Below are 25,565 nucleotides of genomic sequence, written 5' to 3' on the forward strand. Positions count from 1 at the left end.
TGTAGGCCGAAAAAAGTTACAATTAATAGCCAAAATTAGAAGAAAACATGTAGATTATAAATCCTGGAAAAATCTGGAATTTGGCTTTAATTAAAATAAAAAAATAATTTTTCTTATATTTTGCTAATTGTTTGGTTCAGATTTGAGAGCACATATATCTAGGTTTTTCAATTAGCAAAATATCATAACTTTCTATTATAAGATATACGAGCAAACATATCTATATGACTATATTATAAGAGTGTCGTGGGTAATGTAACTTTTGGTCACTGAAAGAGTTAATCATTCCAACTCGTTCAACAAATGTTCAAAAATTCCAACTTCCAATTTGAAAACCCAAAATTGAAAATTGTTCCAATATGCACACTCAAACATAGTTTCAAACTTTCATATAAAATATCATATAAGTTGAAATATATCCCTAATTAAGTTAAACTTGCATCTCCCTCGATATAGTAAGTATATAATTAAATTAATTGCTGTATATAGGTATCTGGCTTAAGTTAAAAGTGCATATTACTTGATATAGTAAGTGTATAAATATATTTAAATTTGTTCCTTGGTATGTATTTTAATGTTATTTCTAGTAAGTTGTATATATACACAAAAGATAGTTGGACAAAACAAGTTGTTTAGTTAAGATGGAAAAAATGGCAACACTTTGTTCTTTTATGATATTCTTCATTGTTCTAGTGCTCTCAGTTGGTATGTGCCTCTCATGACTTCTGTTTCAATTTAATCTCTCTCTCTCTATATATATATGTATATATAGTACATACATAACTATAGTTATTGGTAGTATTGGGAGTTAATTACATATTAATTTAATTAGTGATCTTTTAATCTTTATTCAGATAAAACAATAGTTCAAAGGATAGAAGCGAAGGAATGCATCGAAAGCTGGAAATGCACAAGTCAAACTCCTTGTGTAGAAGACTGTAAAAATAAGAAAAATGGAACTGGGGGATGCCTTCTAATTCCTCCACCAGGATTTCCATTGCAGTGTTATTGCACATTCCAATGTGCAGTGAGAAAAAAAGTTTTTTTTTTTTGTGCTTATTATTTTAATGTTATACTTCATCTTCAAATTAAGGTCGTCTCCATTAGTCGGGCTCAAATTTTTGAAATAAAGATTTTGATGATGATAATGATTTTTTTTATTACAGGGAATCCCGCCGCCAAGAGGAAAGATATGTCGAATAACGTGGAACTGCGACAATAAACTAGAACATTGTGAGAATGCCTGTAAAGCCTTTGAGTTTGGAGGTATTGGAGTATGCACTCGATATCCTCCAACAAGTTTTCCAACGATGTGTTATTGTAAATACCCATGTTAATTTCATTATTATTGTTTAATTTCTTGATGTTTCAAGTAATTAAAGAAATACAATGAACAAGAAAAACTACCTTATTATTTGGGGAGAAATTTTTCTTGGATCGTTTGTTATTCCCTTTACCTAGGGCAAATGTATTAACATTTATAGAAAATTCAGTCGCATGACAAATTCAAGATCAAACTAATAAATAAGTAAATATGTTTAAAATTAAATTTAATATCTTAGGATATTATGTTTTAAGGGCTGAGAATGCTCTCAGCCCAAAAATAGAAGTCGGCCCATTAGACCAAGGAGGCTGTTAATTACACCGCAGTTTTTGTTAGATACGATATCATAGAATTATATAAATTTTGAATAATAATATCACTTGACAAGATGACTAAAAAGTACATATCAATTTTTAATATAAAAATATTAAATATTGTTACATACACCCTTAAAAAAAATTACACCATCATCAATGAGCAATCAGACTCTCTCTTTTCTGCTGAAACTCTATAATACGACATCATATGCTCACAAAAATTCCACCACCATCAAAACATCATCAGAATTTGTGACTACTGGTCAAGAGAAATAGAGATACAGTAAGGCCATAACATTCAGTTAATCAGAGATTCACACATGAAACATTTAAAAGGAAATATCATATACTCAAATAATCAAACTGCGTCATCCAAGCTTCTCCACAGGAGAATAGAATACATGACAACTCTAAAGCTGACAATAGACAAATTCAATAAACACAACAAATACAACCTTCGGGGCTTGTCCCATAGAAAAATTGTAAAGTTATTCATCGCATACACAACACAGAAGAAAATTATACTTCTTTTTTTTTTTTTTTTCCCCATCTCACCTTCTCTGGCTTCTTTCTTTTTGAGTGGTATAAAAATATATTTGTACAGAACATAAATACCAATTTTCATGGTAAGCTCTCACTATGATTTCGGCTCTGAGATATAGAACTCAAGTTCTTGTACATTTGGGAACATGCAAAACCAGTTTCCGACATCGACCTGAAGAGCTCCGGCAAGCGAGTCTTCAGACTCATGATGGACTTCTCCCGCACCTGAATGCATTGCTTCCGGTAAGCAACCTCTTCCTCTTCCAACCGTTTTTTTAACATATCCACAATAAGCTGCCTCTCTACAACAGCTTCGTTATGTGGGTTATCCTCACCCCCCTCTGAAACCAATTCATCAGGTGTCCTCCGCTGCATATACTTGCGATACCAATCTTCAAATTGATGGGTCTTGCGGGAAAGCTCCTTCCTTGTGTCCTCACATTTGTCCCTCAGTTTCATTTCTTCTTCTTGATGCTGGACAATAGTATGTACTACAGCAGCAAAGTTATTTATAGCACTTCTAGCACCCTCATCAGGAAGTTTGTCCAGAAAATCATGCCAGCGAGTGAGAAGGGCCTTAATTGGGGGATTCTCAACCCTAGGTGGGGAAGAAACCTTCTCCCTCAAACTACTCTCAATTGGGATAATATTTAATCTTAACCATTCATTGAGGGCTTTTATGTACTCTTTCTGATGATCTATAAGCTTACAAAACTGTAAATGCCAATCTTGCACGACAGCCCTTAGTTGTAAAGTGCGTTCATGGTGGTGCTCGCTAGTTTCCTTGGAGAATTGTATATCCAAAGAACTCAATGTTGCAACATCCAATGATCTCAATGTCGCCACAACCTTAAACTGGATCTCATGGTGACTGCGCATAGCCTCCCACATAATGCTCATCCTGAGATCATACACAAATGTGTTATCAGCAAATATTGGGATCCATTAGAAAAATCAATCACTTCAAGCTTCATATGTGATAACTGATACGTATCGACCTACCCATCAACAAGCTGAACAAGCTTTGGATATAACTGTTCATCTCGTAAACGGTTTATCTCAGAAACTGTTGAATCCAAGGATTGCATGTCAACAATGTATCTTGTATGCAGATGGCTCACTGCTGCTTTTAATTTCTCCAATGATTCTGAGTGGGCACCTTTTTTCTTCTGCTTGTTCAGCATAGCAACCTTCTTTTGGTAATCAAATTTCATAATTTCACCTGCCTATTCATCAACAGTTAAAATCAAATGACAAGGTTATTTTGAATAGTTCCTTCTAAGTTTAGTAAACAAGCAAATTTTGTAAGTCAATGCATGTTACAGAAATTTTAACTCATTAGTCTAAATCAACTAAACAAGCAGCCTATTTGGAATCTTGCAATTCGTTAAAGGCAAAACTCCTATTGTCAAAGGACATTGGGCAATCTAACTCATCTCCCTCAATTCTCAATGATGCTAAACAATCCAGAAGGTCTTAGCTATTACGAGTACAATTTTCACCAGAATTGTTCACGGTTGCATGCTGCTGGCTGATTTTCAGTACCTCACTACAGACACTGATCCTAGTCAACTAATAGCAAACATATTAGTTTGCAGTAGGTAGAAAAGAACAAGAAATAAGGTAGAAAGGACAGAGTAGGTTGCGTGAAGGTGCAACAAATTTTCTGTGTAGGAGTTGTAAGAACAAAAGACTAGAGAACTGTTGATGGGGAGAACAAGAGAGGTGCACAAGATAGGGTCTCTGTTACCAATTTAAATGGAAGGCAAACAATAATGATCAATTGATTCACTTCGTGAAGATTAAGAGTAATTGAAAAAAAAAAAAAGTGAGAACAGAGATTTTTACAACTCATATGAAAGGGTCAAGAAGACTTTCTTCTACAATCTTCGGAGAATATAAAAAGCATGTACTTGCAAATATTTTACAACCCATATAATACTCATAATAAGTTCATCAAATCAAACATATCAAACTAGCAAACAACTCTCACTAAGAATCAGGAAAAGAGGAACTACGAAATACAAAATCCCGTTGTACAACCCATCCTCATGAAGTTAAATATGAACCCGTTAACTATCATGCAAGGCAATATTTTGCAATGTAGAGGTAGGATGACTGCACTACTTGTTACCTTGCCCCAATAACATGCAAGATATCAAGGCAAAGGAACAAAAAAAAAACTAATCACGTTCCGTTAAGATGGTTGACCATTTAGATTTCAGTTTTCAATTTATACAAACTCTGTATTGTTAGGACTGCACATTAAACATAAAACTTTTTAGGCAAATAGCACTTTTCTCCCATGTGTTTAACTCTTTTATAATTGTCCATAAGGTTTGGAACACATTTATAAAAAAAAATAAATTGGAACACAATTTGGTTTTCATTTGTTATTCATAGTGCAACTAACAAAAAATTATTTTCTGAATTTTCTGGTGTTTGGTACAACACGGGGAATGAATCAAATGACAACTATTTTTCAACTTATACGACAGCGTGGCTTAAAATCTGACCTTTGCTAGCTTTTAAGTTTTAATCACCTGATTCACCGACTCTTTACAATCACCAAAGGTGCCAGCGACCAATGACTATTACTGAACAATGATTCCCACCACCGGAGCATTGGAGGATAATAAGAAAGCAAGTTATTTCCTTAAAAAGATTAAGAAATGTATTTTTGATGGATATCCCTCCATTTGGAACATGTTGTCTTGCACATTCCAGTAATAGAAACGGAGCCTTTTTTTTGGATAATTTATGGACTTGTATTCTTAATTGTTTGAGAGCGGGGAGAATCGAACATTGCAAAAGAGTTTGCTACCAATAGGCCAAAAGCTCTGTTTTGGAAACAAAATCTTATGCCTTACATGTATTCAATCGATAGATTACTAAACCCGCATTATGAACAAATGTAGTAATATTAATATTTCCATTACTAAAACTTCTCTTCTCTTTCCTTCTATCTATACTCTTCATCTACACCATAAAATTTTGGTCCTAACCAACCCATGTCCAAAGTCACAAATGACTAAAAAGGTGATGGTGAGTGGTGACATTGGCATTTGAGTTGACAGGTTTAGTGGGCCAGCAGGAAGGAGGGGATGGCAGTCGGGAAAACATCCAGATGAAGATGTTGGAGATAGCAAAACAGGAAGTTGAACACTGAATGTATGGACGAACAAGAAACTACAAGTTCAAGTAGTTAACCATATGCACATTTGCAGTCCTCATTTATTAAGGACCAAGCATGAAAGTACAAAAGAATTGGACACACAGAAAAGCTAAAAGCAACCTGCCAATTTAATTTGTAACAATAAAAGTTTCATATAATAAGCCATTAAGAATTTCAACATCCAAAATAAGTTAAAAATCTCTTCAAACATACAACATACCAAAAAGAGGAAATGATGAAGGGACAACATGAACAAAGGAAAATCATGAAAGCGGTCAATTAGGACAGTGGTTACATACCTTCACTTCATCATAAAGCTTTTTCTCCCACGCAAGCAACTTATCCAACACAGTGGCATGAGTTTCATGCTCTTCTGAGTCAAAATTATCCCTCCCGTCATCAAGATCAGGAAGTCCTTTAAATGACCGATTCCATGTAATAACACGCATAACTCGAGCAGAGTGATCGATATGTCCTGCAAAGCAAAACCACCGTACCTTCAATGTCGATATAGGTTGTCTTCGACAAAGCAAATGGAAACACACCTTCAATTTCAATACTGATAACTAATGCGAACTGCATTATGGAGGTAAATTGCAACGGCCTTATGAAATAGTTCGGAGTGAGTCAATTTTGGCAAAACCAGAAACTGTTAGTTATGCAATCTTGCCCACCATTGCAATTCAAATGGCCGGACAAAAAATTACAACAACTAAACTAAGGCGTTGCAGTAAATCACTCCCAATCATATGCTGGTTTTCTAGGGGAAATCTTTACAAGGAAAGAAGGCAATTTCAAACAGATTCTCATTCCGCAAACAACCAAAAGCTAATGCAACAGCAAAAAAGAACACACTTTTACCTCGATTATCTGCAAAATTAGAGTGATAGTGCAAACGAGTAGCTTCCAACATTTTGGAAACCTCATGAGCACTCTCTGAAGCTTTCAGAAAATGATCATCAAGCTCCTCAAAAATCTTAATTAAATCCAAATTCATCCTACCCACTCTTCTATCCCTCACACCTGGAGGACCTGCCCCCATCCCTGTCTTCCCCTTCTTCGCCACCTTCCCTGCTGCAGCTACCATTTCTTCTGGCACAGCCACTTCCTCTACCTTCTCCGGCACTGGCATTTCTGGCACAACCACCTCCTCCTCTTCCTCTTTATTTATCATTTCATCATACACCTTCCGATCAATCTCTTCCTTGTTCACTTTTACTTCAGGTTGCTCAGCCAAGCTCGGGCCCGGCATGTTATCCGTATTAAAGAAGTAATCCCATGTCGAATCATTTTGAGGGCCCGGTGCCGGCGGGGCCTGCCTCCTCTCTAATTCCCGTTCTTTCTGAAGCCGTGATGCTGCTTCATCAGCATCAGCAACTCGCTTGCCACGACTGCTTCCACTCCTTTTTCTCACCAACTCTTCTTTATCAAGATCAATCATCTCGTCCTCCTCTTCCTCGATCGTGGGACTCATGGGTTTATTAGCTCCGACTTTGTGCATCATCTCAGGCATGGTGGCTGCCCGTTGGAGGGGCTGGGGCTGGAAGTCGTTGGGAGGAGGTGGCGGAATAAGAGGCGGGGGCGGAGGAGGCAGATTTTCGATCTGTACTGTAGTTGCTGAAGATGAGGTCGGTTGGGTAACGGGGACGGTGGAGCCGTTGGTATAGAGCTCAGCGTGACCGTAGTCACTAAGGGCGGCGCCGGTATTCTTAAGGGATACGGCGTAGGCAGAGTGGGCGGCGGCGAAGGCATTACGGGCGGAGACTGCAAGTTTCATGAACTGCTTTCGCTCCTTGCATCGCGACACTGCCTCCTCGTTCTCGATCTTGGACTGATTGCAACCCATAGTGTCAATTAGTTTGGATGGTATCCAATTCTAGATTGATTCCATAGATTTTACTCATACAGGTACCAACAAAGACCAAGACCTTATCGAATTGTATAGAGAGAGAGAGAGAGAGAGAGGGAGGGAGAGAGAGAGAGGGAGGGTTTCTTGTTGGCTATGGTGATTCCGAAAGAGAACAAGTAGCGTGAAGTAATCAGGGAAGAAGGTTGAAAACAGAGTGAAACGCTGTCGTTTAGGTATTTTAAAATAATATTTTAGGGATTAATATAGACTATTAACTAGGGATTAGGAAGTTTATCAGATCCAAGATTAAATAAGGAAAGACTAACATAAGCAAGGTGATTGGATCTTGAGAACAGTAGTAGTAAAAAAGTCAAACCCAAATTATAAAAAGTAAGAAACAAATTACAAGATAAGGGGGTTATTACCATACCACCATGTTTAGGGAGTATTTTGGATTAGTCAATTGCTTAAGGGGAGTGAACGGAGAATGTAGGACTGGTCTCTTTCACCGGCCATACTTTTACTTTATGGCCATACCTGGGACAACCTTGTGCAAGCCACCATTCTTGAGTGCGTATGTTTGAGATCAGATCAGGATCTAAGTCAGAGATCTAGATTTCTCTAAGTACAGAGATAGCGTTACCCATTCAGCAAACTGTTGAAATTTTTTTCCCGTACTTTGTCAGTGTTATTACTGAGTCTCCTTTTGCAGCATGTTAAAGTGGGTTTGGGACCGACCACTTGTTGAAGATTCTTAATTTCTTATATTAGAATTGCATACAGTGTAACTACTGGAATGCTCTTTCTTATCAGTGTTGTGTCATGTGCTGCTGTCATTCTTTATAATTTTCTATTTCAAGGTAATATTCTTCTATGAATATCATCAGATCCCAGCTAATAATGTTCATATCACAAAGCACATTAGTGAAAAATTAAGAACAGCCTCCGAAAATGCACTTGAGGGCTGAACCGAAATCTTGCTAATAAATTTTCATAAAACCAATATCAAAACGATAAAAAATACTCCATTGGGTTTCCACGCTCATTTTCATATCAATTAAATGGTAAATATTCATTACTATCATCGAAAGATGGGGTTTGTTTAATCACCCAATTTTCGATGATTGATTTTGATGTACGGTGTACTGATGTGTCCGAGAACTGCTAATGTGAAAAATGTCATGTAATTTAAAAAATATTAAAGATCGAACAGCCATTCGATGCTGTTGGATGTTGAATTTGGGAAGTTCCTTTATAGTTTATACAGTTACTAAGAAATACAGTGATGAAAATTGGACAGAAATGCATCAAAATCTGTGGTGGTTCTGTGTTTCAATAGTTTGGGAAATTTTTTCTACCTTATGGAACCACTTTGGATGGATGCCACCTTGCACACGCCTGCAGATGTGGTAAGAGGGAGATCTTTGTAGCAGGCCACCAGGTCTTCATTGGTTTGAAGATCTACCTGCAATGTTTCCCAGACCTTCTTCTTGGGGTTTAAGACATCATCAGGTTCTCCTTCAAAGCCCTGAAATGTAACCCGCTCTCCAACACGAGCAGATTGGGGTGGATCAACCAGTTCGACCTGAAAATACAGAAAATTTCAAATTTCAGATTGGGGGTAGTATTAAACACCCTCCTAGATCCAGCAAATTGTTGTTTATACAAATAACATGTTGAATTAGCTGAACCGTCTATGACTCGAGTAATGTTTTTTCTTGCCTTGCTGTGGTCACTATCGGAAGCAGCAAGCACCATTGCCTGGGATTTTATACCCCTCATAGTAGCCGGTTTCAGATTGCAGAGAACACATACCTTCCGATTCTGCAAAAGAAAATCTACTATGAACATTGAACAAACAGATCTTTTCTCAGAGACTGTGTGGGGTAGCAAAAACATCAACAATAACATTGTAGAAAACAGTGGAACATAAAATAACCTGCATTTCCTCAAGTGGTATGTATTTGACAAGTCCACTAACAACTGTTCGAGGCTGTTCTTCACCAATATCAATCTCCTCAACATACAGTGAGTCAGCATCAGGATGCTTTTGAACCTTTTTTATTATACCAACACGGATATCAAGTCTTGTAATTGAAATTTCTGGCTCTGCTTTGGCTTTCGGCTTGGCTTCAGCTTTAGGCTTTGCTGGCCTCTGCTTCTTCCCGCTGACGTCTGTGAAAAAGGAAGCATACATTTATAGATACTTACATGCAAGAAAATCTGCATAGTTTTCATGTCCAACCGTGTTTCTAGTTGTGCAAAATAGTGAAATTAAATTCACATAAAATACATTTATCACGTATTTTGACTTGACTAACCTCTAAAATGCCACGGCAAAAAGTTTGGGTCGCCAATAATGCACTACTCAGCCCTACCAAAGCATTTGTTACCCTCACCTTAATAATCAGGTTTTTAAAGGCATGTGATACAACTTTTGCCTTCATAGGAAACAACAGCAACATTTTCAATGCAGATATACCCCACATATTGAGATATGACAGGACACAACCAAAAGTCAGGAAAAAAAGATATCAAGAGGAACATTTCAATTATTGTAATACATGGACACTTTAGCAAGTCCATGGGAATTGGGAAGTCTTCTCAAGATCACTAAGCCAGGATGTATAACAGCAGAGACGAGGAAATATATTCATGAAAGTTCTCCAATTTTTTGACTAAAAATTCTTCGAAGACCTAATGGCACAAACCTGAAATTTTTGTCTTCTTAAGCTGCTCAGCAGCCTTTGCTGCTTCAGCTTCTGCTGTTTCAATTCTATCAGCCTGACTTCCCGCAAATTTTCCCCGAAGGAAGTCCACTTCATCATCTTTCTGAATATCAGCAAAAAAATAAAATATACCAAAGAAGGTGGCACAAGTCCTCTATAAATATATGTCTATATACATAAAACATAGGAAAGTATGAAACATACCAATTCCTTGAACAATGGTTGGGGTGCCCCAAGTTTATGACCAGCAGGTACGATATCCCAAGGCCTTCTTGCCCTGTCAATGTTTCCTTTTTCATCACAAAGTGAAGCTTCCGTTTCGGGAGGCAAATTAAGCTGTTTAAAAACCTTAATGCCAGCAAAGAGTTGAAAATGTCTCAGCATGGGCAATGCATCACATTACTTCGGCTAAACATACAAAAATGTTTCCAAAAGTGTGTATGGATCTGTGGGGGAGAGAGATTACCTCACGAGAGAAAGATGGCATAAAAGGTTCCAGTAAGCATGCAAGAAGATACACAATTCCAACTGACGTTTTCATAACAATGGAACATGAAGGCAAGTCTTCCCTATAAAGCTTCCAAAATTGGTTTTCCTACATGGTAATAAAATAAAAGGTACAGCGGAAGATTAGTATTATGGCCTTCTCCAACTAACAGAACACTAATAAAACATCCAATGTTTCAAGCTTCCATATCAGTGAGATTAAAAATGTGCTGGACTTACTTGAAGGTATGAGTTCCCCTCACTTGAAATGGCCATTGCAGTCTTCAATCCTTGCTTTAATTTGACCTATAAATATTGCAAACACAGAGATTAAAGACTTATTTGTATGTGATACAATGTCATGCCATCCAGCAAACACCAACTACCTTCTCCATGGCTTCGACATATTGGTCCACATATTCACCAACTTTTCCAGCCAATGTCCTTGTCAAGGGATGTGACTCCGCCCCTGGAGCATCAGGAACAACAGACCCATATCCAAGACCTGTAAATTTAAATATTCAGTAAAAACAATGCTAGAAGATGCAAATGCATTGTTCATCCGTAAACCAGAAGACAAACTCAATATGCATGAAAAGATCCAAGCACCACTTGCCTAAAATTTTTAAATCACCCAGAGGTCACATTATTATCCAATGGATAGTCGCATTAATTTAATTATGCAAGCGTTAAATGTAGTTGTCACCTATTCAATTAAGAAATAAATAATAAAGCACAATTGTCCCACAATGGATGCCCACAGCAACATCTATACCAAGGAAGAAGATAGGTGCACTTGACAACCAAATGAGACAGGAAAGAAGGGCGGAAACTAGGAAGAACCAAGAAAAATAGAGCTATAAAAGAAGAGGCAGCCACCAATAAATGCTAACACTCAAACCTGTATACTGACAACCAGAATATTCTACTTCAACCATCAACACATATACAGTAATCAAGCAGCCATCAAAAAAGCCTCGGTTAAAAATTGTGTAAAGGTATCTAACAGCAAGCAGACTTGGAATGTAAGTTTCACTCAAAATGCTCATGATTGGAAGTTAAGAGAGGTTTTTCATGTTATAGGATATCTTGTATGACTTTTGTCAACAGTGACAGGAAGGATGCCCTGATCTGGAGTAATTCCAGCAAAGGTGTGTTCACAGTGACGAACTATTACAAAGCTCTCACTTGCTCCAATGGCACTATTGAAGGGAGAGATTTCCCATGGAAGTGTGTTTGGAAACCAAAAATACCAACTAAAGATATTTTTCACTTAGGAAGCTACTTGGGGAAAAAATTCTCACGTTTTGGGAAATCTGTGCAAAAGAGGGTGACAGTTGGTCAACAGGTGTTTCTTGTGCAAGGAAGAAGCTGAAGCAGTTAATCATATCCTATTTCATTGCAAATGGGCAAGACGCTATTGGAAGTCGTCATGGAAATATTTGGGTGTCCAGTTGGTAATCTCCAATTCACTGGAAATAGAGCCTTAGGCCTGGACTTTTTATGTGCGGATAAGGAAAAAAGGAAGTTGATTTCATTGGTAGGACCTCTCATATGCTGGAAAGTGTGGCCAGAACTAAATAAGTGCACTTTATGAAGGAGTAGAAACCTCGAAGGAGAAGGCATTACAAGAGTGGTTCGAAATTTTGAGATTGTGATTTTCCTGTCAACAATATGGCAGCATTTGTAGCATTCTAGATTATTTCAGTGTAGTATAGCTCTGTAATCTTTGGGTTGCACCCCCTTGGTGCAATTTCAATAAAAATTTGCATTCAAGAAAAAGAATAGTTAGAGAGTTTTTTTTCGCTACAACTAAAAAATCTGTTTCAGATAGTTGACAAACCTTCAGGTTTAGCAATAAAACTCAAAACCCGGTTAATGAAGTTGCCCAAATTACTAAGCAACTCGCTGTTAAGTTTGGCTTGCAAATCAGACCATTTAAAATCCGTGTCAGACACCTAATTAAGAAAAAGTCAAAATTAGTTCCCACATATGCTGCATAATCCAGCATTAAATCATAATAAAACTAATATCTCTAACATTAGAATACCTCTGGCCTGTTAGTTAGCAGGTAATACCTCCAGACCTCCGAGGGAATGTTTGTATCTTTTGCATCATTACCAAAAACTCCTACACCTTTACTCTTAGAAAACTTCCCTGCGAAGCCAACCCTTAATAGTTAAAAGAGTACATGATTGTCAAAGGCATAAAATCAAGATTGCATCTGAAGGGAAGGTCACTCAATGCATGAAGATTTGGCTAATACAGAACGTTAAAACAATACCATCAATATGACTAACCTGCTTCATAATTCAAGTACTCAGTCACACTGATTGTCTTCATTAAGGTCCAACTTTCACCAGTTCCAAGAAGTGTAGATGGAAACATCACCTGAAATTACAGCACGATTTAAATCGAGGAAATTTCTTGCTGCATCATTCACACAAGAACACTTGAAATTATAGTACGACTTCACTTAAGCAAATTTATCTATGCATCATTAAGGCACGAGAAGCTGATACTAAAGCAGCCTAAGGGAAAAATGTATACCCATTGTTTAGTTCTTTGGGAGCAGAGTGCATAGAGTCCCAAAATGATACGTATGTCCCATTGGAGAAAAGTAATAAATAAAGAAACCACATAATAAAATGGCAGCAAAAAACAGCATTCTGATGAACTTTCACATTACACACACAAATCACCAAGATAGATTCCACCCCTAGAAGCACCAGCAATTCAATATGAGAGAGGGGAGAGATAAAGAGAGAGGTAGAGATACGGAGGGGGGAACAGGATATCATAGCAAAGAAATAAGGCATATCAGGTGTATTTATGATAATAAGTCCCTTAATATTAAAGGTAACAAAGAGGTAAGTGAAATTAAAAAAAGAAGACAAGTGGCAATATTCACTCAATACAAACCTCTTAAGAGTTACACATAAATACAAGGATAAAAGGAAAATATGAACATTCGCACCTAAAAACTCAGCAAGAATGATAAAGTATAAATTATACAATTGTATTCCTCTTACAAATCGTCAAGAAAATTTGGATTTATATTACACTTACCGTGTGGAATGGCACATTATCCTTGCCCATAAACTGATAAAGCTCCACATTTTCAGGGTTTTTCCACCACTTTTCCCACTCAGGAGTGTAGCAAGAAGTGATTGAGACATATCCGATAGGTGCATCAAACCAGACATAGAAAACCTAAAAAGTAAATGATTTACAATCAGAGATGAAGTTTTAAAATCTGAACATGAATTTGAGATTCTGTATATGGTCAGTCAAGAAACCATGCAGGATCTATGGATATGCTATTTTCTTTTTCTGCTTCATCACCATCTTATAGGATTATTAAACATAAGAATCCAACCAACAAAGGTATCCTCTCTAACCTTGTCCTTAAAGTTGTCATGTGGAACAGGCACCCCCCACTTCAGATCCCTGGTAATGCATCGTGGTCTAAGTCCTTCTCTAAGCCACGCATTTGTTGCTTGAATAGCATTCTGGCTCCAGGATCCAGCAACTGACATGTTGTTGATGTACTCTTCCAATTTATCTTTCAGCAAAGGGAGTTCAAGAAACAAGTGGTTTGTATCACGAATACGAGGGGTCTTCTGACAGACCTGTTTTAACATATTAAATTTGAGAATTAGCTCAAAGAGATAGAAAATTGAAAAGAAAATAAAAACCAGTTGCATTTCTATAAAGTGAGAATCATCTGATTGTTTGCACACCCTATTTCATTCCCTTGAATTTCGTAAATTAAATTTTCATCAGGCAAAAGAAAATAAAAAGTCAAGGCTGTGAAATGCCCTAAAGCACAGAAAGGTAAATTGAAAACTAAATTTCACCATCAAAGATTTGTTGAAATTCTAGGACACCATATTCTACTCAAACGAGGGTTTAAACACCACTTTGCCTATTCCAGCAGTCAACTTTACTAGAGTTTTTAATGATACAAGAGGGTGGGCAGCAACAGAAACATCAAAAAGAATGGGGAAAGGATGACAAAGGAAAAATAAGAACATGAAGAATTAGACCCCTTATTGAGTAATAGTTTTTTGCAAGTTTACATAATATACATTGTATTGCACCTTTCAGGGCATATCCACCCTATCTGCTATAGAACCTTACTGCAGCGTTGGCAAACTTTACAACTAAAGAACACAAATATAATTCCGTCTGGTACAAAGCTGAATAAACATAAGTGAGATCTCAGCAACAAGAATTAAAATACTTATCGTACCTTGCATCTAGGATCTTTTAATTCCGTCGGGTTTAAAAGCTTCCCACAGTTTTCACATTGATCTCCTCGGGCAGACTCATAACCACATCCCAGGGTAGGACAGGTTCCCTCCACAAGCCTGTCAGCTAAGAATCGTTCGCAAGTATCACAATATAGCTGAAAAGGTGTTAAAATTTGGAGTGGAGGTATCAGTAAAGATGATTGACATAATGGAAAAACTAAGCAGAAAACATAGAAAATCACCAAAAATAGGCAACCATGCACTAGACAGTAGGAATAGTGAAAATGGCTAACACGGAGGACCAACAAAACGGAGTTACAGATTCAATCAGAACATCAATGCTAGGTACCTGTTGCATTGAATTCTCAGAAAGCCAACTGTTCTCCAGCAGCTTCTTAAAAATTGCCTGGCAGACTTCAGTCTGCTGTGGACTTGATGTACGTCCAAACTCATCAAAACTTATATCAAACCACTTATAGACTTCCCTGTGAATAGCATGGTATCTAAAAAACCACCAAACATTGGACCAAGTAAGTCCTTCAGCATTACAACACGAGCATATTTAGATTAAAAAAAAAGGGTTAAAATCCAATTGAGAAAGAAATTTACTTGTCACAAATCTCCTTTGGGGTACACTTCTCCTCTAACGCCTTGGTCTCTGTTGCTGTCCCGTACTCATCAGTCCCACATATGTATATCGCGTTGTAGCCCCTCAGACGGCAATATCGCGCAAACACATCAGCACTCAGCACACCTGCCAAAAAAAAAAAACACCATTAGGGCACTTACGTGAACAAACATTCAATTCCCCAAACATACCTCAATGTTTTGAAGCCAAAACTAGAGTCATACAAATACAAATACAAAGCCACACACACTTATATGCGCACGCGTAAAACTAGTTGTTTGTATATATAGACTATAGAGGAGGGAGGAAGAGTGAATTACATCCGATGATGTTGCCGAGATGTGGGACGTTGTTGACATAGGGCAAGGCGCTGGTGATGAGGATGTTACGCTTGCCAGGAATCGGTAGCTTCGGGGAATTTCGGTCCTGGCTCGACCCGCCATTAGAAGAGAGATCTCCCATCTCTCTACCGTACAACTGAAGAATTTTGTATCACTGTGTAGGGGTTCTTCGTCTGCTAAGATGGCCGAATAAGGGAACTGCTCGACGACGGCGGCGGCGGAAGGCTTAAGCAATTCTACTAGCGCCAATGTGCCATCTGACTGGGTAAAGGAATGTGAATATTATAGTGCTTATTTTCCTAAAAGAAAAAATAAAATAAAATGACAAAATGGGCCGTGGCCCATTTTTGTATAATATTTAGTCAAACGGTATATTTTTATCCGAAATCAATGTGCAATCTTCAGGGATGGCAAAAAAATCCGACCCGAGCACTATCCGCAGGGTATCCAATCAATTTAAAATTCAAAAACCGATCCTATAGGGTTTGGAAATGGTTTTGGTTTTAATTTTCAAACCCGTCACAGTTTAGAGTCCGGTTTGGATTTTTATGCTGGATTTAGGGTACCCGAACCGTTTAATAAATGGTTAGTGAGATTGCTGGTAAGAGGAGTCGAACCGCTCACTCATACAATCAGATGCTTTAAGATAGTTGCTTTACCACCATTCCAATTGTCCTTTTGTTTTTGTATTGGCTTCTTAAATATATATTAAGCATGTTATTAGAAGTTTAGGATATTTGTAACCCAATAAGGCAATAACATTATATATTATATTTTAGTATGATAGTTCATACCAATAATATTATAAATTGTATTTAGAATATTCAAATAGACATGTCAAACCTAACTTAAATTTTATCCGAAATTAATGAATTTTGTTTTTACAATCTTTGGATTGTGTTGATTTAAGGTTTAAATTTAGTATAATAATACAAAGTTTATGATCGACTCATCCTCTCCAAACTTTAAAAAAAGTGTGCGATTAGCTTTTAGAGATCAGACAAAGAGAATTTAATTTTTAGTGATAAGACGAGTAACACAATTCTCTCTCGAAGAAATTTGTGAATGGTGAGGTCAGAAAGAGAGGTGGCATCAAGGAGAAAGGGAGAGGTTTTTTAGTTTTTACATTAGGTTGATTGGGTTTTAGTTGAAAGCATAATAAAGACAGTTTAGATGACGTTTGCTATTTCTTTTTTTAATTTATAGTTACGTATATAGATTGGTTATTGTATTTACGCCACAAATGCCAGTAATATATGAGAATCTTTTTTTTTTTTTAACTGGAAAGAGAATTCGAACCTTGATCATCAAGATGATATACATCATCCTTAATACTCCAACTAATGGCTCAAGTCTACAAGAATCCTACATTTGTCTCTCATTGATTTTTTTTATACAAACAAAACAAAGAGAGAAGTAAACGAGGGAAGAGAAAAATAAGCTAAATTTTATAAGTCTAATTCAACATTGCTCCTATGTCCAGCTGAATCTTATTAACTCAATCTTCAGTACAATTTCAATCTGAATTTGGACTCCATTCCTTAAAAGAAACAATATATTCTGTTCAAGCTACCATGAAAACCATGGATTATTACACCCCAAAGAACAGAGAAGTGGAAGGAACAAATACAAAATCATCCAAGCATCTGTATTGATCAAGATTCCTGTGTGACCACCCCAGTAATATCATTGAATTTGAAGCACACCCACATGAAGTTAAAAAAAAATACACTATTTATTCATCAGTGTATGCTCTCCAATTTCTCATACCTATCTGCATACTCTGTAAAGACAAAATCGGAAGAAGAAGAAGACCGACCATCTGCTCCATCTCTGAAATTGAAATTTTGGTAAAAAGTAAAACATATTATCAATACCAGCATCGATCAAACTTGAATAAAGAAAGGTATGGCGACGGGGCTGCCATACCAGAAGCATCTCAAGATGTTAACGAGAAAATGGAAGAGATGGTTGTCTGGATGGAGGAATTCCCGTCGCACTAATCTCTCTAAGTTGATGTCGCGAGGTAGGAGATCGCTGTAATACAGTATAGTTGTCACGGTGGCTGCCGGTTCAAACAATATTGCCTTCATTAGATTCACTAGTGACCTTATCATCAGTGGCATTAGAGACTGCAATTAACCCACACAGTATATCAGCAACATTAGCAATATCAATAGGGAATAGATCGATCCAACATACCATTTTGTTAGACGTTCTGAAGGAGACGTATTGAGAAGAAACAAATTACCATGTTTCTGTGAAGTGATGGAGGAAGTAATGGGTAGTTTTGTGGTTAGCTTCCAATCTTCAGCTGAAATTCAGACCTACCATTCTTGAGTCAAGCTCAAATATTACAAACTGTGAAGAGACAAAACAAAGAAAGAGAGGCAGAGGAATGACTGAGAAACCCAAGCTATTGGGCTTAGTTTTAGTTGCTGCCAAACATTGGGCCTATCGACAAAACAAAGCTCAATAATCTCAATTCACTTGCCATTGGTTAGACAAGCCCAAACTAGATTTTATGTGTTCGGAAATAAATATGTGTGGGCCAGATGAGAGTTTGAAGCGTAAATATCTCTATAGATTGAAATGTCAAAACTCAGTTTCTACATCATACAGAATTTCCATTATAACAAGATTTATGACAAAATTTAGTTGCAGTGTCTACAAGGATTATAATTGTTGTATATTTTGGGCACAATTAATCTTTAATTCCATTTGGAAAAATCAAAGTCGTCAGTATTCATCAATTCCTCATAGAAAAAAAGAAAAAATCTAAAAAAGTACAAATAAATTTTTTTTTTTATTGGCCTGTAATTGCCATATTCCTCATGATGTAAAATAATAATAATTAAAATCCACTAAAAATCATTGAAAAAATATATAGCATTGCGCTAAGTTTTAATAGAGATTTCAGATTTGTGGCGCTAATGGGCCGATTTCTATTTCTTGGGCTGAGAACATTCCAATCATAACTGTCATTCCTTACAATGGCATTTAATATTGAACGGGGGTGTAAAAGGTAAATTCGTGTCCGTCCTGCCTATCAATCGCACTATTTATTTGGCCGAACGAAAGCCTGAATCAGGTCACGAGTGCCCTTCAATAATTGATCGCGTTAGGGTTTGGTGTATTGCTTGCTTCTCTTTCTGCACCAAATCCTTAATTCCGTAGCAGCCATGTCTTCCAAGCAAGGTTCGCTCTATTCCGTTACTGTTCTACGATATAAGTTACGATATATCTTGCTCGTGGAATCTTAGATTTTGACAATTGCGAATTTGAATCGCTGGAAATTTACTGTTGGCAGGCGGAAAATTGAAGCCCTTGAAGCAACCCAAAGGCGATAAGAAAGAGTACGACGAGGTAATTTTAACTTATGGAAAATTTTAAATTGATTCATCGGTTTTTGTGATTCCGGTGATTGTTTTGTTTTAATAATTGATTTGGTTGCTGTGAAGAACAATATCCATCTTCTTAAGTGGAAGTTTCATTATTTTCCTGAAAGAAAAGATCGTAATCTATGTCTTGTATGCAATCTTAGTCTGAACTTTAGATTTCCTTATGTTATTATTTGTTTTGATGATTCTATAATGTGATGATGCTGTTTAGGTAATGATTGAATTAGGGTTTTCAAGGCGCATTATCTCTGATTATATCTCTTTTTTTATCTGATGAAAGTTCTTCTCTCTTCCTGGTAAACTGGAAATTGTATCAGTTTATTGATGCCCCAAGAAAAAGATATGATTTCTCAATGGCCTGTTATTAAACTGCCGCAAACAAATTGTTTCTCCAAATCCCAAAGTAAAACGTTACACAACAATACTCGGATTTCGTTGGTTGTCTTTAGAGAGCCCTCCGTTGCGGCCTCATATCTTATGACCTTGTGGAGCATCATTGCTGCCTACCTTTACTTACCACTTTGGCTTGGCCATGAGATATACATCTGTCGTATCTTTTTCTTTCTTTTCTTTTTAAAGATTGTTTTAACTTATTTGCTTCTATTCAGTTGGTGTATCATGGCTTACGACCCTGTGGTCGAATACTCACAGTTCAATTTGTGTTGGTTATTCTTGTAGATTGATATAGCTAACATTCAAAAGAAGAAAGAGGAGGAAAAGGTGAGAGATAGTGTTTTTTTCACTGCATATGATATACTTATCCGTTTTATGGTAATTTGACTGTTTTGTGTTGATCTTTTGTGGTGTGATCAGGCACTAAAAGAGCTTAAAGCCAAGGCCCAGCAGAAAGGGGCCTTTGGAGGATCTGGCCTCAAGAAAAGTGGGAAGAAATGAGAGATTTGAACCAAATCAAAATACAACGTACAGATTCTTATGGTGTGATTACAAATTAAACTATTATCCATCTTTTGTCTAGTTGGTGGGGTCTATGATAATTACCTTTGAAGGTTGCTGTGGTCTAGTCTATTTATAAATCCGACTTCTTAACTTTCATGTTATGTAAAAACCAGGTAATTCTTAAGTTGTGTGCGTGCGAGCATACACAGTAGTAGTAATATAATACAGTACTTCAAAATCATTCTCTCTTCTCCTCTCTCCTATGTGGCACAATTTAATTGGATGAGTGGGTCCCATAATAGACATTATTCATCAACACTTCATAAATTCCAACACTCTATATTTGTTTTCTCTATTTTCTCTCTCTTCCTTTTCATCATCTGACTTTTTCTTTTCATCATCTCTCTCTTCGTTTTAATCTTCTCTCTTTATTTTCATCATCTCTCTCTTCCTTTTCATTATCTCTCTCTTCACTATTGATCAACTATATATATACTTCAACTCTCAAGTATCATTTTTCCACAACTAAATTTTCAAGTGTCATTTTTCACCCATTGTGTGCATATAGCGTTATATTTATCAAAAAAGTAACATTTTAAGTACTTGAAATACACTCCATTATACCCAATGTGATGGTATAGCATTATATTTATTCAAAAAATGTTAACAATATTAAATATAGCACCATTGGGGATTTAGACTGTTAATTGGCTATATATTCATTTTACTTTGTTTGAATGAGTGATTTGGGTGTTTTAACCTGTTGCATTTTATTTTCTTTTATCTTTTTCATTGGTTGAGTTCCTTGTCCAGTCTTGCATGTTAAGGTTATGATATGCTCTGGCGAGGACTGGGAACAACAGTTGCCAGAGCGTTTGTGGAGAATGGGGTGGCTATCTTTTCTGCAAATGAGGGAAAAAAAAAAACTGTATGTAATGGAAAATTACTTGAGAGTCATTGACTGTCAATGATTTGTAAAAATCATACAAGCATATGCTATGCAACCTTTTTGGCCTAGACTACGAAGTACAAAGCATTCAAAGATCATCGGCGTATTGTGTTTCTAGCGATCAAATCCTATATATTTCTATATATTTGTACAAGTAAAACAGGGCAATCCAGCAATGGAACTGTAGCTTAGAAATGCATTTGATTTTGGGCGCACAAAAGAAAAGATAGGTGCATCACAACAATAAACATTCAATCAATTCTTACTTCACTTTAACGGCATGGATTCTGCAATTGTTCGGCAAACACAATCTTGCAAGTCGTTGATCCTAACCTCAATAACCCCACAGAACCTGTCATACCTGCCTGCTTCATTACCAGCAGGCATTTCAACGTCTCCAGCTGCAACCATACCTAATCATTTAACAATATGCAGCCATCTTATCTACAACCAAGAATATGCCATCTTACAATAAGAAAACAATTCTCTGCCAACCGTCCATCCTCCATAAACAATTATCTACCAAACGTCCATTCTCCATGAATGGGACAGCTACATGACGCAGCAACTATAGCATACGCACAAACTGATTCCAGTAGCATCAGAATATATAAATCAATGGCGTTTGTACAAAATACTATAACCATCTCGATTAGAACCCACCAACACAATTGAAAATACTGAACAGGTATAAAATACAGCAGTCATTAAGTTACAAATAATAGCAGAGTTTCCAAGCCAACAAAGAGGGAATGATTTGTAAAGAACATCGGCCCTGGCTCATACATTTGCCCCCCAAGACATAAAATGGGTTCTGGAAGGTGTCACGACGGCTTTGCCATTATTAACTGGAGCAATACCCTACCAATGTCAAGTCTTTGCATAAATGAACGACAAAACAAGGGATAAGAAATAGTAACATCAATAGGTTCTTAGCTCTTACCTTTGTTTTCAATGGAGATCCAGGATAGTTAGGCCATGAAAAGGACTGGAGAAAGATCAACCTTCATGCTTCTTGTTACTGGAGAATTTTTCAATAAGAAAAATTGTGGACCAATTATGCAACAGGTCTCTAACTGTATCTAAATGTAGAAAATCAAGCTTCTCCAAAATTGAGAAAATGTATAACACACGGCAGAAATGAAGGAGTTAATTATGGCCTGGTGAGTTTTGAAAGAATGTTAAAGATCTCTAATTTGTTGAGGGTTAAAATGTTTTATCAGACTCATGGCATCGACAGTGCAAAGAACTAACCAAGTCCATGAAGTCTTTTAAAAAGATCCAAGGACCAAAAGATCAGACCTTCCTTGTAATAAATATCAGATCCTCTTCAATGAGATGTACAAAAGATCCTCCCAGTTTTAGCTCATTTTAATTTGGAGGCAAGAAAAATTAATCACCCCTAATCCTGTATGAACATTGACATAGGTGCCCCAGTTACAATTGGATCACAATTATAAGCCAGAGCAACATTCAATCCAGACTGAATGTCTGGATCAATTTTTCAGGTCAGATGACAGAAAAATGCATTACCATAAAAACTATGTACCTACCAAATCAATCACATTGCTTGCCCCAATACTTTTAACTTTATTCTAACTGTCGTCTTATGTTCTGATGTACATCAGAATTTATACTGAAGAAAGTCACAAACCAAACCGTAGCTGACACTAACTAGTTAATGTTAGTGAGGTTGAATCTTTTACACAGTTTATATTTTATAATGCTCTTTCATGTTCATCAATCCCCATGATGAAATTAATGGAATTTAGTTTGCAACAAGGCCATGCTGTTCACTGTAGTTACGGTACATGATTTGGTTCTCCTTCTTACAATTTAATTCATTTAATAGACTTCCATTTACACAACTGCAAACAATAATGAATAGAACAACGCAAGTGTGAAACTTTAACAAGTTTATTTTAGTTCATTTTTGGATTTCTCACTGTAAGATGCAACATACACCATATCAAGAAAATTTTAAAGATGAAATGAAGCACGAAAACAAACATAGACACACTATACCTTAACCCTATCAGAAGTAACACATATAGGCATATAGCATACAAGAAGATAGACATATTACTTGAATTGAGCACCATTAGCATTAGTTCCCGCCTCGACCAAACTGTTCGATCCTGTCATTGAGATTAGGCCCAGCCATCGCATCCTCTAACCCACAACTGGATTCCATCAATACATGAGGATCGTTGTAGTGCCTAACAGCCTGGACTATAGCCCTGGCTCGCTTGTATGGATTAGAGCACCCGAAAACTTCATTCCCCACAAACACACCATCACATCCCAACTGCATCATCAGTGCCGCATCCGCAGGGGTAACAATTCCCCCCGCTGCAAATTGCACAACAGGCAACCGACCCATCTGTTTCGTTTGGGCCACAAGATCGTAAGGTGCCGCAATCTTCTTCGAGAAAGCAAAGACTTCGTCCTCATCCATGTTATTCAAGACCCTTATTTCACCCATCACAGACCTAACATTCTTCACAGTCTCAACGACATTGCCAGTCTCAGACAAATCTCCCTGAATTCTAATCATTGCCGCACCCTCTCTCACTCTCCTCAACGCTTCGCCAAGATTTCGACACCCACAAACAAACGGACCCCTAAAGTTATGCTTGTTGATGAAATTATCCTCATCGGCAACGGCAAGAACCTCGCTCTCATCGACATAATCAACACCGACAGTCTCCAATATCTGAGCCTCCACAAAATGACCAACACGGGCTCTTGCCATAACAGGAACAGAAACAGAGCGCTTGATCTCTTTAATAAGAGACGGGCCAGGCATGCGAAGAATGCCTGATCGAGAGGGTTCTGAGACCATAATCGAACATGCCCCTGCCTCCTCCGCTACCTTGGCCTGCTCGACACTCGTGACCTCGAGAATAGTCCCGCCGCGGAGCATCTGGGCTAAGCCAGCCTTGATGGAAAATGGGGTTTTTACGGCATCGGAAATGGCAGTTCCGGCGTAGACCATGACAGCTCCATCTTCAGCCATTGCAAAGAAATTGTTGAATCCAAGAGAAATCCGAACAACAGAATGCAAATGGAATTGGACAGCAAATTACAAATTTGTAATCAATGGATCGAGTTTTTGGGTGTCTCTGCGTCTGATGTAGAGATATAGAGATAGGAAGAGCCAAGAGGAATTGGTTTCGAGAAGGTTCATTGGTTGAGTCGGTGGAAAAGAAAAATTGAAATTGAAATGTAGAAAGTTCGATTCTATTCTCCAAATTTCTGAGCATCTACTGGCTTTTAGCAAAGATAATGGAAACAAAGACAAAAAGACTACAGTAGCCAAGATCCTGGGCCGACAATACTGAATGGCTCGGCCTGGACTCTTTGTGGGCTTAGGCACCAATATATGGTCATGGGCCGGGCTTTGACACAAATCCAAGCCCACTTTTGGAAATACATGATATCAGTAATTAATTAAGTTAAAGTTGCATGATGCATCTTCATCACAGTAAGTGTATAAAATATATATTTAAATCAATAATATTTATATATGTGTGTCTTAATTAAACTTGCATCTCACTTAATATGGAAACTATATAAAACACATCTAATTAAATTAGTTAATATATATATATATGCCTTTAGTTAATTAAAATTGCATCTCACTTAATATGGTAAGTGTATAAGGAAACATTAATTAAATTGGTTAATTTGTATGTATATATGTTCCTTCTACTATTTATAGCTCTTTGATTGAAGTTCTATACACATAATCATTGGGGAAAAAAAAGTTGCTTAATTGAGAAGAGATGGCAAAACTTTTTCCTTTTAGGATCTTCTTCATTGTGATGCTAGTGTTCTTAACTAGTATGTGCCTCATGATTTTTGTTTCAATATATATGTGTGTGTGTATGTATATGTAGCCTTGTTACTATTGGGAATTGTTTATTAAATTAATAAAATATTTTTTTTTCAGAGAAAACAATAGCTGAAAGGACAGAAGCACAGGAATGCCATGAAGCCTATAATTGCAAAAGTGAACAACTTTGTGAAGAAGATTGTAAAAAAAAGAATGGAAGAGGAGTGTGCGCTAAAAATCCTCCAACAGCATTTAGATTGCAGACGTGTTATTGCACATACCAGTGCAGTAGCTCTTTATCGGTGAGAAAAAACCAACCGAAGAAAAAAGAAAAAAAAAATTGTGTTTATTATTTTAATTCAACTCCTACGTAGCTTTTAATGATTTATCTTCAAATTAGGCCTCCATTGATTAATTTATTCTCTTAATTAAACATTAATTAAGAACATTCATATAAACTATTGTTGGTAAACATTGTGATTTTTCTATGACATGGGAACTCGCAGCCATCACTTTTTGGACGTCCACTGAATAAAGCCATGAACACGTTCAACAACCCGCAAACCACGCGTGCCATTGACGAAGAATATGGTAATTTCATAAACACCATGATTTGGTGTGCAATTATATATATATATATATATAACTCTTGAGATTTTTTGTATTTGGAATTGTATATTAATTTAGTTATTTATTTGTTTTTTAAAAGATAAAACGGGAGTTCAAAGGATTGATACAAAGCCATGCTATACGGCGTGGAATTGCAGTGATGAAGCTAGCTGTGAACAAGACTGCAAAGCCTATTGGCCTCAAGGTCATGGAATGTGCGCTA

General features: G+C 37.0%; 4 protein-coding genes and 2 long non-coding RNA genes across 8 annotated transcripts; 2 read left to right on the plus strand and 4 right to left on the minus strand.

Annotated features, from left to right (window-relative positions):
- Positions 1-650: 650 nt before the first annotated feature.
- Positions 651-1,337, plus strand: LOC120011251 (putative defensin-like protein 184). The gene is made up of 3 exons (XM_038862321.1): positions 651-705; positions 855-1,027; positions 1,167-1,337. Exons 1-3 carry the CDS (start codon positions 651-653, stop codon positions 1,335-1,337), a joined length of 399 nt encoding a protein of 132 aa, XP_038718249.1.
- Positions 1,338-1,962: 625 nt separating this feature from the next.
- LOC120010864 (protein ALTERED PHOSPHATE STARVATION RESPONSE 1-like) lies at positions 1,963-7,381 on the minus strand. The gene is made up of 4 exons (XM_038861758.1): positions 6,221-7,381; positions 5,659-5,834; positions 3,187-3,410; positions 1,963-3,085 (listed from the first exon to the last, which is right to left on the minus strand). The coding sequence occupies exons 1-4, from the start codon at positions 7,203-7,205 to the stop codon at positions 2,263-2,265; spliced, it is 2,208 nt and encodes a 735-aa protein (XP_038717686.1). The 5' UTR covers positions 7,206-7,381; the 3' UTR covers positions 1,963-2,262.
- Positions 7,382-8,373: 992 nt separating this feature from the next.
- Positions 8,374-15,915, minus strand: LOC120011260 (probable methionine--tRNA ligase). Its single transcript, XM_038862329.1, has 17 exons — positions 15,628-15,915; positions 15,289-15,433; positions 15,029-15,182; positions 14,679-14,834; positions 13,825-14,055; positions 13,493-13,636; positions 12,724-12,814; positions 12,474-12,580; positions 12,267-12,381; positions 10,810-10,928; positions 10,664-10,729; positions 10,404-10,532; positions 10,142-10,285; positions 9,920-10,040; positions 9,148-9,383; positions 8,931-9,032; positions 8,374-8,793 (listed from the first exon to the last, which is right to left on the minus strand). Exons 1-17 carry the CDS (start codon positions 15,767-15,769, stop codon positions 8,563-8,565), a joined length of 2,433 nt encoding a protein of 810 aa, XP_038718257.1. The 5' UTR covers positions 15,770-15,915; the 3' UTR covers positions 8,374-8,562.
- A 1,247-nt stretch (positions 15,916-17,162) lies between these two features.
- Positions 17,163-18,000, minus strand: LOC120011337. Its single transcript, XR_005471005.1, has 3 exons — positions 17,851-18,000; positions 17,578-17,780; positions 17,163-17,481 (listed from the first exon to the last, which is right to left on the minus strand). It is a non-coding gene; the product is annotated as an uncharacterized LOC120011337 (long non-coding RNA).
- A 686-nt stretch (positions 18,001-18,686) lies between these two features.
- Positions 18,687-20,130, plus strand: LOC120011274. Its single transcript, XR_005471000.1, has 4 exons — positions 18,687-18,846; positions 18,959-19,014; positions 19,728-19,769; positions 19,863-20,130. It is a non-coding gene; the product is annotated as an uncharacterized LOC120011274 (long non-coding RNA).
- A 1,273-nt stretch (positions 20,131-21,403) lies between these two features.
- On the minus strand, positions 21,404-24,120 carry LOC120011245 (pyridoxal 5'-phosphate synthase-like subunit PDX1.2). 3 transcript variants are annotated; one of them, XM_038862315.1, is made up of 3 exons: positions 22,982-24,120; positions 21,839-21,916; positions 21,404-21,743 (listed from the first exon to the last, which is right to left on the minus strand). In XM_038862315.1, the coding sequence occupies exon 1, from the start codon at positions 23,912-23,914 to the stop codon at positions 23,003-23,005; it is 912 nt and encodes a 303-aa protein (XP_038718243.1). In that variant the 5' UTR covers positions 23,915-24,120; the 3' UTR covers positions 21,404-21,743; positions 21,839-21,916; positions 22,982-23,002. The 3 variants fall into 3 exon arrangements, with proteins under 3 accessions (XP_038718243.1, XP_038718241.1, XP_038718242.1); XM_038862313.1 differs by having other exon boundaries at positions 21,404-21,756; XM_038862314.1 differs by having other exon boundaries at positions 21,404-21,756; positions 21,839-21,931.
- Between the last annotated feature and the right edge of the window lie 1,445 nt (positions 24,121-25,565).

Source organism: Tripterygium wilfordii, chromosome 12 (assembly GCF_013401445.1).
Source record: "Tripterygium wilfordii isolate XIE 37 chromosome 12, ASM1340144v1, whole genome shotgun sequence".
Lineage (NCBI taxonomy): Eukaryota > Viridiplantae > Streptophyta > Magnoliopsida > Celastrales > Celastraceae > Tripterygium > Tripterygium wilfordii.

What these genes read in the sequence shown, in the direction of transcription:
- LOC120011251 (XM_038862321.1), top strand. Translation starts at nt 651, where the DNA reads ATGGCAACACTTTGTTCTTTTATGATATTCTTCATTGTTCTAGTGCTC. An exon ending in TGTTCTAGTGCTCTCAGTTG is followed by an intron (nt 706 to 854) that starts GTATGTGCCTCT and finishes ATCTTTATTCAG; the next exon opens with ATAAAACAATAGTTCAAAGG. An exon ending in ATTGCACATTCCAATGTGCA is followed by an intron (nt 1,028 to 1,166) that starts GTGAGAAAAAAA and finishes TTTTTATTACAG; the next exon opens with GGAATCCCGCCGCCAAGAGG.
- LOC120010864 (XM_038861758.1), bottom strand. Translation starts at nt 7,205, where the DNA reads ATGGGTTGCAATCAGTCCAAGATCGAGAACGAGGAGGCAGTGTCGCGA. An exon ending in TAATTTTGCAGATAATCGAG is followed by an intron (nt 5,835 to 6,220) that starts GTAAAAGTGTGT and finishes TTTGCTTTGCAG; the next exon opens with GACATATCGATCACTCTGCT. An exon ending in CTTGTTCAGCTTGTTGATGG is followed by an intron (nt 3,086 to 3,186) that starts GTAGGTCGATAC and finishes GTATGATCTCAG; the next exon opens with GATGAGCATTATGTGGGAGG.
- LOC120011260 (XM_038862329.1), bottom strand. Translation starts at nt 15,769, where the DNA reads ATGGGAGATCTCTCTTCTAATGGCGGGTCGAGCCAGGACCGAAATTCC. An exon ending in TTTTATTGCTAAACCTGAAG is followed by an intron (nt 10,929 to 12,266) that starts GTTTGTCAACTA and finishes TTAAATTTACAG; the next exon opens with GTCTTGGATATGGGTCTGTT. An exon ending in TAAGAAGACAAAAATTTCAG is followed by an intron (nt 9,384 to 9,919) that starts GTTTGTGCCATT and finishes CCTTTTTCACAG; the next exon opens with ACGTCAGCGGGAAGAAGCAG.
- LOC120011245 (XM_038862315.1), bottom strand. Translation starts at nt 23,914, where the DNA reads ATGGCTGAAGATGGAGCTGTCATGGTCTACGCCGGAACTGCCATTTCC.